Below are 13679 nucleotides of genomic sequence, written 5' to 3'. Positions count from 1 at the left end.
AATGGCTATGTTGTGAGATTACCATAATACTGTGGCTAGCTTTCTGTGAACTTGTATTTCCCGTTTTCAGTTTTCTTGTTTGCCCACAAATCCCATGATTCCATTTTCCTCCTTCCCACACATCAGCTACCCCACCCATTGAAACATAAATGAGCTGCAGACCTGTGGTTTTCAATCAGGATGCTTCCAGCTGTTGCATTACTTGCAAATTGCTCTCTCCACCCATTGAAGCAGACAGGCTCCATGTCATCAGCTGACTAGTGAGTCTGGTCTCGACCGCATTGCAAGCTGGGAAAATTCCGAGATAGCAGTTATTTTGTATGCTGATAAAAATAAATATTGGGGTGAAAATCACAGAAGAATTGTGAGAAAAGTCACACACAGGTACAGACACTATATTATGAATTACACTAACTTTACAGCCCCTGTAGCATAGTCAAATAAAAAAAAATCCTGGAATACCCCTTTAATTTCCTGTCATTACTTTGTATATCAGTCCAGCAGTACTGTAACAATATGAACGTATATTGGGAATATGCAAACAATTTTAGGATAATCTATATTGTACACAGTCTCTGCATTCTTACCCTTTAGTCATGCTGCCGGTTCACCAGGCGGCTTCTTACATTGGGCCAGGAAGTTGGTTTGATTGTGTAAGCTTCTGGTTCCTTTGATCCATTTCTGCAGAAGCTCCTCACACATGGCGGTTTCAGAGAACACATGTAACTTGGTGACAATGTTTGGGTCTCCAACACGCAAGCCTTCAGTCTGCTATCTTTACTATGTGCACATTATGCTGCCCTATGCAGGACAAACTGCCAACTCTATTCTACATGTGCCATGCCTCCTCTTAAGTTGGGTTCACACTACCAAATTTCCATGGAATATCCCTGCAACGCATTCCCACTACTGTCAATGCAATTCAGTTACACAGTGCATGCGAAGGAATCTCCGTGGCGGGAATATGCAGGGAATATATTGACGTCTATTCAGTCAGCACCGGCTGCTTTCTTAATATTCCATCCAGAGATTCTGTGATGTGAACCCAGCCTTGCTGGAGCCTCTACTGCAGGAAACAACTTACTTCCCCCATTGGACTTTCTGTTGCCATTCCAGCAATCTGGGAATATGTCACTTAGAGAACCTGTGGTCAATTGGTTCTGTTCCAAAACACAGGTAACAGCTCTCACGTCCACTCCCACACCCTTGGACACAAAAAGGCTGGCAGCGCCTCCAGACCACAATAGGTAATAAAAAACTGTTCCTTTATTTCAACATCCAGAACGAACACAGAGTACACAACAAAATGCCGACGCATTTCTGGTCTGCTTGACCCTTAATCATGGCATCACTAAGGGTCAAGCAGACCCAAAACGTGTCGGCTTTTGATGTTGTGTACCATGTGTTCTATCTGGATGTTAAAATAAAGGAACAGTTTTTATACCGGCCCGCTCGAGCTGGATTGTGTGTTTTCCAATCTGTTCTGTGGGTGCCCCGATTCCAACCCTATCAGATGGGAAGGAACTATATTGCAAAATGGAGTGCAAATACTAGGCTCTAGGGTGTCACTAGAAGCTTTATAGTCATCCCCTCCCCTAAACATGATCCATGACTGCTTAGCCTTATACTTACCCCTCCCGCTAAACCTAGCATGTACATCCCATTTTGTAATAGAACCTGAAAACTATATCAGAGAATGAGTAGCTCCCACTTTTAACATACCGTGATCTCACTGCTAATAAAGGAGTGCCATTCTGTTCATTCATTTGCACTAAGGAGACAAAAACGCATGTTCATTATTGTTAACCAAAACCGGTTAAGGAGCGGAACAGACACTAAGAGAAAAACTATAATGGAAAGATTTGGATCCTTTTTTGTGACTGTTCCTTCTGCTGGAAGTTACAGCAGCAAGATTGTGACCTTCCACAGTACTAATAAACCACACTTGGATCACCATAAATACCATAGGACATCTAGTTCTGATGAATATTTTTTTTTTCTCAAAAAAGTGGGTATATGTTGTTGTGTGTATATGCAAGGAGGACATTTTGTTCATACCAGTGTTGCCGTTCTTTGGGTATATACAGATGTGGTAAAAAAAAAAAATAGGATAAAGGAGTAATTTACACACGCTGCACACTTCCTTAAATCCATGTAGATTTTTTCCTCTACATCTGGATTGAGTTTACATAAACTCATTAACTTTTTGTATAGAATAAATGTATGTATAAACGTTATATCTAATTTTCTTAATTTTTTAATCAGATTTAGAAAAGTCTTATGAAGATAACCAAAGAATATTGGAAGAAAAAGCCAGAACACTTGTGGCTTTAGAAGAACAAGTTAGGACACTCTTACAAGCCATCAGCCAGAAAGCTGCTGTATACAGTACATGCTTGTAAACCAAATCATGACCATGAAATGCAAGGACCAACGGGTTTCTAATTTATTGGAAGTTTAGTGTGACCCAAGACCTTTTTATTGACTTTTATTGAATAAAATGATTTGAGTAATAACTTTGAAACCAATGCAGTGTTTTTAAAATGTCCCATTTCTGTGTTGCCATCTGCTAACAGAAGGCAATCTGCTATTACTTACTATTTTAAAGCCATTATTCTAGTTGCACTACATATAGGATTTCTTTCACGCTAATATTTCTACTAAAAATACTCAAAGGGAACCTGTCATGGCATTTTACTTCCATTAGTAACAGGTTTTAGAGCAATCAATTAACATTCCACCATGTCTCTATATACTGCCGTGCCTGGGCTGTCAATCACCTATGTAACACAGTGACTACTTCTAAATGCCATACTGCCTAGGGGACTACTCGCTGGGAATTTACATACAGCGCAAGCTTTTTTTAAAATTTTTTGAAGATTGTCATCATTACTAGACATAGAAGCATGGTAGGAACGCTAACTGATACCTCTAGAACCTATTAGTAATGGTTACAGGAGGTAAAATTTCATGACCGGTTCCCTTTTAAAATACCTTTTTGTCCATTTATAAAATATAATACACACATTTTCCTGCACACAATGAAAAGGTAATTTCCTAAGGACTAAAAAGATTACCGAAACATCACTGTGGCATAGAATTTCTCACACGCTGAATTTTGCCCCATTGATATGGCTTGTTCATCATAAGCTGGGCATGTTTAGGGAGTCTTTACATTTAAAATGACTTCTGCATTTTGTCTTATTGGTGACCTGCACTATGTTACAAAAGGATATTCATCTAGAAGAATATATTTAGCCCAATACTGTATATGCATGCTGCCACATATTTGCACAAGGAGCTCTATCGCACACTTCTATAGCTAGCAGACTACTGTACACTTTTATACACTACTATTGAATATTATAAATAAAGCACAAACTATTGCAAGTATGACAATGACTCTGTTCACTTCAGATATACCTGCTATGAAAAGTTAAATATAATCAAAAGAGCAGACGACAAATCTTAAAGGGGTACTCCGGCACTAAACACCTTATCCCTGATCATAAGAGGTTAGATTGCGGGGATCCCGCTGCTGAAGACCCCTGCTATCTCTCCTATAGCACCCCCGCTTTTCAGCTGCACAGAGCGCAGATTTCTCTATGGCAGAGAACGGAGTATTGTGATGTCACGGCTCCGCCCCTTGTGACATCACGTCCCGCCCTCTCATTGCAAGTCTATGGGAGGATGTGAGTTCACCGTATACCAGTCACAGCCAAAGCGATTAAACTTTATTTTAGCTCTCTGCAGCATCGCATAAAGTTGTGGAAAACTATTTCTCCTGAGCTATTGTGTCCTGGGGCCGGTGTATAAGACCTCAGGGACCTGACAAATTCCCTTTAATCATCGGCTTTGGAATTACGATTATATATATATATATATATATATATATATATATACTGTTCTTGATTATACAGTACATAGGAAAATCTCTAAAGTCCACCAAGTGCCACCAACTTCTATTTGACAGTGTTGTTACAGAGAAAGGTAAAAGAAAAACTTTGAGGTAAATATACCTACCATCGAGGCTCCATTTGGTGGTTTAGTCAGATTTGACTTGAAGAATATCACATCACAGCATACAGCACTATTCTTCCCATGAACCCCATAAAAACCAATTAGAAGTCAGTGGAGTTGAAGCACACTGGGGGAGATTCTCAAAAGGATTTTGTGCCATAAAAAAAATCTATTTTGGTGCGGAAAGTATCTACCACATTTTCAAAGAGCTTTGTGCTGCGGTTTACACTGTTCACGTCAGTTTTGTACAAGTGGGCGTGTATATTGTCTTCTTTACATGATATTTTCAAAGGGGGTTGAGAGTCCAGTTTACATCAAAAATTTCACACTAGCTTTTTGATCAGCAATCGGCTCAAATGTTTTATTTATACAGTACAGTTATCGCTTGCCTGGGCACTAGTAACCATGGAATATTTTGTGAGATGTTTCTGCCAGAATTTTCTGGGATGTAAAATTTGCCACAAAAATTGGCAATTTTGGCGCAAAAAAATCCTATATGACTGCAAAAAAATAAAAAAATTGTCACAAAAAAAACAAAAGTGGAGCGAAAATGAATTTTCATAGTTTCAAACCGTGTTATCCCGATCAGCTGAGAGGACAGAGGAAGGTCTCTTACCTTCTTCCTCCGTGTCCAATCATCGCTCTATTGCTCCATGCCTGATATCCAGGCAGGAGCAGCAGAGCACCAATAACACTGATCAATACAATGCTATGGCATAGCATTGATCAGCGTCTGCAATCAAGGTATTGCATGTTATAGTCCCCTATGGGGCTATAACATTGCAAAAAAGTGTAAAAAAAAAAAAAAGTTAAATGTGATTTAACTAACCCCTTCCCTAATAAGTTTCCCATAAAAAAAAAAATCCCATATGTAAAGAATCATAAACATATGTGGTATCGCCGCATCCGTTAATTTCCGAACTATAAAAATATAATGTTAATAAAACTGCAGGGCCAATGGCATACACGTACAAAAATTCCAAATTCCAAAATAGCGTATTTTTGGTAATTTTGTATACCCCCCCAAAAAAGTGTCAAAAACGATCAAAAAGAACAATCAAAACAAAAATAGTACCGATAAAAACTCAGATCATGGCGCAAATTTTTTTTTACCTCAAACCGCCCCATATGCAGAAAAATAGGGGTCAGAAGTTGACAATTTTGAACATACTAGTTTTGGTGCATGTAGTTATTTTTTTGGTAGTAAAATAAAATCAAACCTATATAAATTTGGTATCCTTGCGACCGTATGGACCTACAGTATAAAGATAAGGTGTCAATTTTACCGAAAAATGCACTGCGCAGAAACAGAAGCCGCTAAAAATTACAAAATGCTGTTTTATGAAAAATTTTGCCCCACAAATTTTCTGGTTTTGCCGTAGATTTTGTGGTGAAATTATTAATGGTATTACAAAGAAAAATTGTTAGCGCAAAGAACAAGCCCTCATATGGGTCAGTAGGTAGAAAATTTAAAGTGTTATGATTTTTAGAAGGTGAGGAGTAGAGGTGAGCGAACTTACAGTAAATTCGATTCGTCACAAACTTCTCGGCTCGGCAGTTGATGATTTATCCTGCATAAATTAGTTCAGCTTTCAGGTGCTCCCATGGGCTGGAAAAGGTGGATACAGTCCTAGGACTGTATCCACCTTTTCCAGCCCACCGGAGCACCTGAAAGCTGAACTAATTTATGCAGGATAAGTCATCAACTGCCGAGCGGAGAAGTTCGTGACGAATCGAATTTACTGTAAGTTCGCTCATCTCTAGTGAGGAGGAAAAAACAAAAGTGCAAAAATGAAAAATGGCCAAAGAGGGAAGGGGTTAATGATGCAACCTTATCTACATGATACAGAACAGGAGGAGCTTAGCAAAATCATATATATATATAATGGTCTGAAAATTTCCAGGATAACTTGTCATTTTGGGCAAAGTAGTCACATGTGTGATGTTAAACAGTACTGACAGCTTTCTGTGTATAAATGTGCATAGAGAGCTGTCAGTCACAGATTAGCACCACCTACTTAATTTAGAATGAGCAGAGAATAAATTGTGTATAGAATGTCCACCCACCCTTGCTGTTACTCCTTCAGCACACCTGTGCTACGGACCCGCCGATCCCGCCCTCTGCTTCTCAACAGTAGTACATAGAATGTGTCGGCAGATAAGAACCATTTGGCCCATCTAGTCTGCCCAATAATCTGAATCCTATCAATAGTCCCTGGTCTTATCTTATATGAAGGATAGCCTTATGCCTATCCAATGAAGGGGTACTCCAAAGGATAGGGGGATAAGATGTCTGATTGCAGGAGTCCCACCGCTAGGGACTCCGCCCCCATGTGACATCACATCCCGCCCCCACAATGCAAGTCTATTTGAGGGGGCATGACAGCCATCACGCCCCCTCCCATAGACTTGCATTGCGGGGGCAGGGCGTGACATCACACGGGGGCGGGGGTTGTGACATCACGATACTTCAGCCCCATAGTCATGAGCCGGCAGACTGAGGCTGCAGCGATGCGTGCAGCTCCTTTGGATAGGTAATAAGATGTCTTAGGGCCGGAGTACCCCTTTAATAAGCAGGCATGATGCGGTGCAATAGTAAATCCAATTGGTCACACTGTGGGTAGTCAGTGGTGATTCCAGTAACTAGCTGGACACGTCTCAAGACCTCCGTAGGTCTTTTCTTCAGCAGCTTGTATCATACATCTCATCATACAAGCTGCTGAAGAAAAGACCTACGGAGGTCTTGAGACGTGTCCAGCTAGTTATTGGAATCACCACTGACTACCCACAGTGTGACCAATTGGATTTACTATTGCACCGCATACCTACCATCATGCCTGCTTATTAAACACCCAGGATCCTCGCACATACATCATCTCCCCACGGAGCAGAAGCGCTGCAGTCCACTCGACCGGAGCCCATCTGTCAATGCTGCGACTTATAGGAGACGGCCGAGTCTCCCGCAGCTTACCCTCTTGCTATAGAGAGCCGGTGGTGAGGATAAAGACAAGCGCATCCTTGAATCAGTAAGGTAAGCGGTTACATTACAGGGCTACAACTAGTAGTCCCAGCATGCCTAGTTTTCAATTATTGCTTATCTCAGCACACTGGAACTACTGACTCCGAATATGTCTGATACAAACTTGTTACAACGAATACTACGTACCAACGTAGTATATCAGCTGACACAGCGATTTAATACTAAAAGAAGAGCGATCTTCCTTGTAACTACAAGAAACTGTAGCTAACCATAAGGAATAGCTTTTTAGTCCCTACTTGTATCCATTGTGGAATAGATTTCATTCAATATATGGTGATCCTGAACATTTTATATGCACATTTATTTAATGTATGTACTCACTTGTTTTACAATACATTCTGACTTTAGTGGCACACAAGGGCCCTATGCGCCACCAGTTCCGGTTTAAACTATTTTATATGGTACATACCACTGTTTAAATTTTATTACCGAAATAAAATATTTTCCTGACTATCCGAGACCTTGAGCTCCAGATTCTTGCTACATAATGAATGTTGTCAAGGGTCCAGATTCCTGGTTTTCCAAACATCCTGTATTTTAAATTTATGATGTAATGGGTCACATGACTCCTTACCTGAGTATTTTAGTAGCGTGTTGTAATGTTGTTCAGTCTACGATTAATCATCGGCTGGTGAGAAATGCATTAGACAATCTTACCTGTATGTGATTCCTGTGGCAAGACTTCAATAAAGCAAGTACGGTACCTTTTATCCACACGCCTTGAGCGCCAGACACATCTTTTTGAGAATCATAGGTTATGCTGGAGCTCTTTAGACAGGTATCCATCAATCTACTCAGATATTCCTGCTGTGTAACATGCCAGCAGATTACACTGCATTTTCAATGCAAAAGGACTCTCAACTCCTGAATCTTTACATTTTCATTGTTTTCTCCTTTCCTTTAATCTTATTTTTCCCTCTACAGACCCATATGAGAACTTGTTTTTTGCAGGACCAACAGTAATTCTTAATCATGCCCTTCACCCTAAAGATGAGCAGTGTTTGGGCTAAATTTTTTGCACTGTAGTCTGCAGTTTTTGATTTTTTTTTTCTATCACTTTATACAATTTTTTTTCTTGGATGTAATCAAAGAAACCCACAATTACAGAATTTGGCTTTTTTCGTCTAGGTCATTCACCACGTAGGACCAATAATGTCATAGTAATTTGGAAAATTCTGCACATGTTGATACCACATGTTTGGGAAAAGAACAGAACCACCTACTGGGTGTTTTTTCAAACACATTAAATGAATTTTAGCAGCAAGCAAATGTGTCTTGTAATTACATAAGAAACAGTATATTAAAATTTTAATTTGGTGACAGGTAAAATAATTTGTTTATATTTTATTTGAAAAAGCAGAAAGAGGGCACCTTAGGGTGTATGAGCAATCACTCAATTGTTCATACAGATTAATGCATCGATATTGCATAGCCTATGGCAGACATGATCAGTAGCGGCAGGTACTGGGGCCTTCAGCTTTGACAGCGGCAATGGTTAATAGCCTGAAACTGAGATCGCTCCATGGCAGCTGTCTCCTACTGAATGAAGCTAAGAAAGGTATGGAGCAGGCTCAGCTCATAAGCCCAATATATACACAACCTTAACGGCACCATGACAAATATATTTGTAATGCATTTTTAAAGGTAAAATCTAACAAAAATAAATAAATTAAGATGTACGAGATATTCTCCTATACAGTCATGGCCGTAAATGTTGGCTTGCTTTGCTATACACGTTTATTCCCTTTGTGAGTATTGGAACTAAACCAAAAAAGGGAGGGAAAAAAAGCAAATTGGACATAATGTCACACCAAACTCCAAAAATGGGCTGGACAAAATTATTGGCACCCTTAACTTAATATTTGGTTGCACACCCTTTGGAAAAAAATAACTGAAATCAGTGGCTTCCTATAACCATCAATAAGCTTCTTATACCTCTCAGCCGGAATGTTGGACCACTCTTCCTTTGCAAACTGCTCCAGGTCTCTCTTATTGGAAGGGCGCCTTTTCCCAACAACAATTTTAAGATCTCTCCACAAGTGTTCAATGGGATTTAGATCTGGATTCAATGCTGGCCACTTCAGAACTCTCCAGTGCTTTGTTGCCATCCATTTCTGGGTGCTTTTTGATGTATGTTTGGGGTCATTGTCCTGCTGGAAGACCCAAGATCTCGGATGCAAACCTAGTTTTCTGACACTGGGCTGTACAGTGAGACCCAAAAATCCATTGGTAATAGTCAGATTTCATGATGACTTGCACACATTCAAGGCACCCAGTGCCAGAGGCAGCAAAACAACCCCAAAACATCATTGAACCTCCACCATATTTCACTGTAGGTACTGTGTTCTTTTTTTTGTAGGCCTCATTTCATTTTTGGTAAACAGAATGATGTGCTTCACAAAAAAAGCTTTATCTTGGTCTCTTTTCCCAGAAGGATTTTGGCTTACTCAAGTTCATTTTGGCAAAATGTAGTCTTGCTTTGTCCTCCTGGGTCTTCTACCATAGTATTTCATTTAAATGTTGACGGATAGTTTGCACTGACACTGATGCTTCCTGAGCCTGCAGGACAGCTTGAATATCTTTGGAACTTGTTTGGGGCTGCTTATCCACAATCCGGACTACCCTGCATTGACACCTTTCATCAATTTTTCTCTTCCGTCCACGCCCAGGGTGATTAGCTACAGTGCCATGGGTTGCAAACTTCTTGATAATGTTGTGCACTGTGGACAAAGGCAAATCTAGATCTCTGGAGATGGACTTGTAGCCTTGAGATTGTTGATATTTTTCCACAATTTTGGTTCTCAAGTCAAGCTTTTTTCCCTCCTTTTTTGGTTTAGTTCCAATAAACACAAAGGGAATAAACAATTGTATAGCTAAACATGTGTTACTGCAATCCTTTTCTGTGAGAAATACCTCATTTTCTTGAAAAATGTCAGGGGTGCCAACATTTACGGCCATGACTGTATATCATAAAACCCATGTTTCATACATCGTAATTCCAGTTTATGAATTAAAGTATCCCTGAATACACAACAATCCATCTGACTACAACTAACATACAAGAACCTACAATGTCACATAAAATAAAAAAATCTAGAAAACTATGCTGTGAACTGTTCCTTAGACATATTGTAAAATACATGTAAAACTTTTATGAATCTGTTAAGAGACATATAATGCTAGATTTATCAATCTGCTTGAAACCAAAACTGTCTGGTTTTGCCCTGAGCGACCAATCACAGCTCAGCTTTCATATCTTAAAAAAAAATAAAATAAATGAGATCACTGCCTTAGCAAATATATATATATATATATATATATATATATATATATATATATATATATATATATATATATATATAAAACTCAACGTGTGTGTGTGTATATGTATGTATATATGTGTGTATGTTCCACAAAAACTTCCAAACAGCTAAAGATATTAACATGAAACTTGGCACACATGTTACTTATATGTCAACTTATATGTCAACAACAAACATAGGATAGGTGATTTAACCCTTACTCACCCCCATTTGCCAGGGGCGGGGCTTATGTTTAAAGTCCCATGCAAGTCAATGGGAAATATATGTTACCACATATATGTTACCGCAAACGGCAGGAGATATTTCGATAATACTTGGTCACATGTTACTTATATGTCCACTTAAAATATAGGACAGTTAATTTAAACCTTAACTACCCCCATTTGTGAGGGTCGAGGTTGAAGTCCCATGCAAATCAACGGGAAATGTATGTTCCCACATAACTTCCGTACGGCTGGAGATATTTCAATACATGGTACACATATTATGGGTCGAGATAGATAGGAGGTCGGGATAGGAGGTCGGGATATGACAAGAATATATGAGGACTGGATATGAAGTCAAAAGCTTCCTCCTTTGTTTATTTTCCTCCCCAACAGGGATTAGGAAGGAAAAACCGGGCAACGCCAGGTACTCAGCTAGTAGAGAATAAAAAGACACAGACTCAGTATGGAAGTATGAATATATCTCCATTAGACAAATGACAACTAGTGCCCAGCTCTTTCGCTCCAAACATTCATTTTAAAGACATGGCTTTTACACTAGTATTTTTGATGTTTGTACAGGCCAACATATGTATTAAGTGCATTGCACATGGGTCTTAGTCATGTACATTCCTAATTCCAAACACTGTGTTAAATACTTGGATTTGACAAGGGCCCGTTGGACTGAATATCAAACATGGACCGGAGGCTGCCACTGACCCTTATAAGAAACCTATGTACACAGTTTTCTGAGTCCACTTAAAAATTAATGGCTTTCCCAAACGATGCAGCCAGGTTTGCTTCTCTGAAGGCTTCTGATACAGTCTGCAAGGAAGAGACAGTTTAAGGTTGTTATAATTTATACAAATGTTGTGTATCATGTATAACACAAAAATAAATAAAGTGCTAAATACTAACTGGATGGGCATGGCATACTCTGGCTACATCTTCACAAGAGGCTCCATATTCCATGGCAAGAGCAGCTTCATTGATCATTTCACCGGCACCCTGGAAGGAAAGAGAAGTCATGTCAGGGAAACTACACATTAGGCCACCGCTAAAGAAAACAATCCAAAGAAGGCTACTTGTCAAATATGAAATGTAACATCAAAAAGTTTCAATATGTTCCAGTGACCCAGTGGACCAAACAAGAACCTGCCTCCTGGACGCTTCCCTTAGCGGAAGTAGCTGCTAGATTAAACAGCATTTCTCTTGGTCATGCAAAGTTCATCAGACCTCAGAAATAGTTTTGCTTTCTCCAGATGTTTGTGTAGGGTCATAAGCAGATTGGATAGGTTAAAACTAACAGACTCAAGTTCTGAATGTAGTTCACTGAGCTTCAGCTACCAACATCCCACTTACGCTGCTGGGTTTAGATATTGAAAAGGCCTTCTATACTGTATCGTGGCCTCATTTGTTTGGAGTTCTCCATGCCATGTTTTTTTCAGGACCATTTGTTCACGCTTTGCACTCATTATATTCCAACCCGGTAGCTTATCTTAAATTACCTTCTTCTCATTCTTCACCAATCCTAGTTGGTAGGGATACTCGCCAGGGGTGTCCTCTGTCACCTGCCTTATTTGCTTTGGCTATGGAGCCCCTGGCAAGTATCCTCCATGCCCATCCTGATATATCAGGGGCAATGATTGGTTCCGCGGTCTAAGGTTAATTTATTTGCAGACTACCTCCTCCTCCTCACAATTACCAAACCGCTGGTTTCCCTTCCCAATCTGTTTGCCATATTGGATCGGTTCTCTGCTGTGTCAGGCCTGGTGGTAAACAGAACTAAATCCAAAGTTCTTTATTGCCACACTCCTTGGTGAAAGACTTAATCTCCCCGGACTTTTCTCTCTGTACCTCTTCTGCTTTCCTCTCTTACTTTGGTATCTCTTTAACTACTTCCCTGTCGGATCTCTATAGATTGAACTATATCCCCATTTATAAATCTATTCGAGAGGACCTCGCCAAATGTAACCTCCCACATATTTTGTGGCTGGGACAGGTGCACGCCATCAAGATGATGGTATTACCCAGACTCCTCTGTTTCGGACGCTCCCGATCCCTATACGGATGATTTGTACCGTTTTATTTGGCGGGGCCGTCCCCCTCGTATTCCTTTTTCTCCTGCACCATTTTCTCGTGGAGAAGAAATTGATCTCTCGCTCCATTTTCCTTGCTAGATATCACCCTCCCCCGGAGTCCTTCCGCTTATCTCCGATTCTTTCATTTTCCATTCTTTAGCTTCACCTACTAAATTGATTGACCCCTCCTCCTTTGAGGCTATGGCTCTATACTCCCCTCTTCATCCTGGTGCCCTTTTGCAATCTGCTTTCAATTAATCCCCTCAGGGTGAGAAGTTGCCCTTCATGACTCAGTGGGAAGAGGATCTGCAGATTGACCTTCCTCTCCCCTCTTGGCACGATTGCTGTACTCACCTGAGCAGGGGTAGTTGGCAGTTTTCGTTGATGGAAACTGCTCTTAAGATTTTACATAGGGCTTATTATGTTCCTGCCAGAATTCATGCTATATTTCCCTCCGTGTCTCCCCACTGTCTTCAGGGCTGCACGGATGTTGGTAGTATGCTCCACATATGGTGGACCTGTCCACATGTTTCCACTTTTTTTAGACAGTTCATTGACCTGCTTTCCTCTGTAATAGGAAGATCCTATACCCTTGACCCAGCGCTGTGCCTCCTGGGTCTTAAACCAGAGAGATTGCCCTATGCAGTGTTTCGCATAGTTCAATTTATATTGTTAGCTGCTCGTATTCATATTGCTTCTAAATGGAGGACGCCTGGTCTCTCCTTACCAATGGTGGTCTCTCGTTTGAACAATCTTATGCTGTCTGAACGCTTAAATGCAATAAGAGCTGACAATGACACTTTGATAATGTGTGGGGACCCTGGATCTCTTCTACCCATGCAGCTGGTCTTATCTGTCTTTGTAGCCTTCATATGCTTCTTATTTATATAGTACCCCCTCTAGTCCGTCCCCCATTGTGTTGGCTTATTTCCCTATTACAATTGATTTCTTATGCCACCCCTCCTTGCCCCCCCCCCCCTTCCAGCAGTACCACTACCTTTCATATTATTAA

The 13679-nt window shown here is 40.3% G+C and overlaps 2 protein-coding genes across 4 annotated transcripts in view; one reads left to right on the top strand and one right to left on the bottom strand.

Moving 5' to 3' along the window:
• The window catches only part of LAMB1 (laminin subunit beta 1), a 54544-nt gene extending 50738 nt beyond the window's left edge, over positions 1-3806 (top strand). For all 3 annotated transcript variants that reach the window (XM_056573636.1, XM_056573635.1, XM_056573637.1), the window contains one exon: positions 2266-3806. In XM_056573636.1, the coding sequence (XP_056429611.1) occupies positions 2266-2402 (137 nt within the window). In that variant the 3' untranslated portion in view covers positions 2403-3806. The remainder of the gene's footprint in view (positions 1-2265) is intronic.
• Positions 3807-11053: 7247 nt separating this feature from the next.
• DLD (dihydrolipoamide dehydrogenase) overlaps positions 11054-13679 on the bottom strand; it is a 46546-nt gene continuing 43920 nt past the window's right edge. Inside the window, exons 13-14 of the mRNA XM_056573629.1 lie at positions 11505-11594; positions 11054-11411 (exon numbers count right to left, since the gene is read on the bottom strand). Of these exons, the coding sequence (XP_056429604.1) occupies positions 11346-11411; positions 11505-11594 (156 nt within the window). The 3' untranslated portion in view covers positions 11054-11345. The remainder of the gene's footprint in view (positions 11412-11504; positions 11595-13679) is intronic.

Source organism: Hyla sarda, chromosome 4 (assembly GCF_029499605.1).
Source record: "Hyla sarda isolate aHylSar1 chromosome 4, aHylSar1.hap1, whole genome shotgun sequence".
NCBI classification, from domain to species: domain Eukaryota; kingdom Metazoa; phylum Chordata; class Amphibia; order Anura; family Hylidae; genus Hyla; species Hyla sarda.
This window is presented reverse-complemented; position numbering and strand designations above follow the sequence as displayed.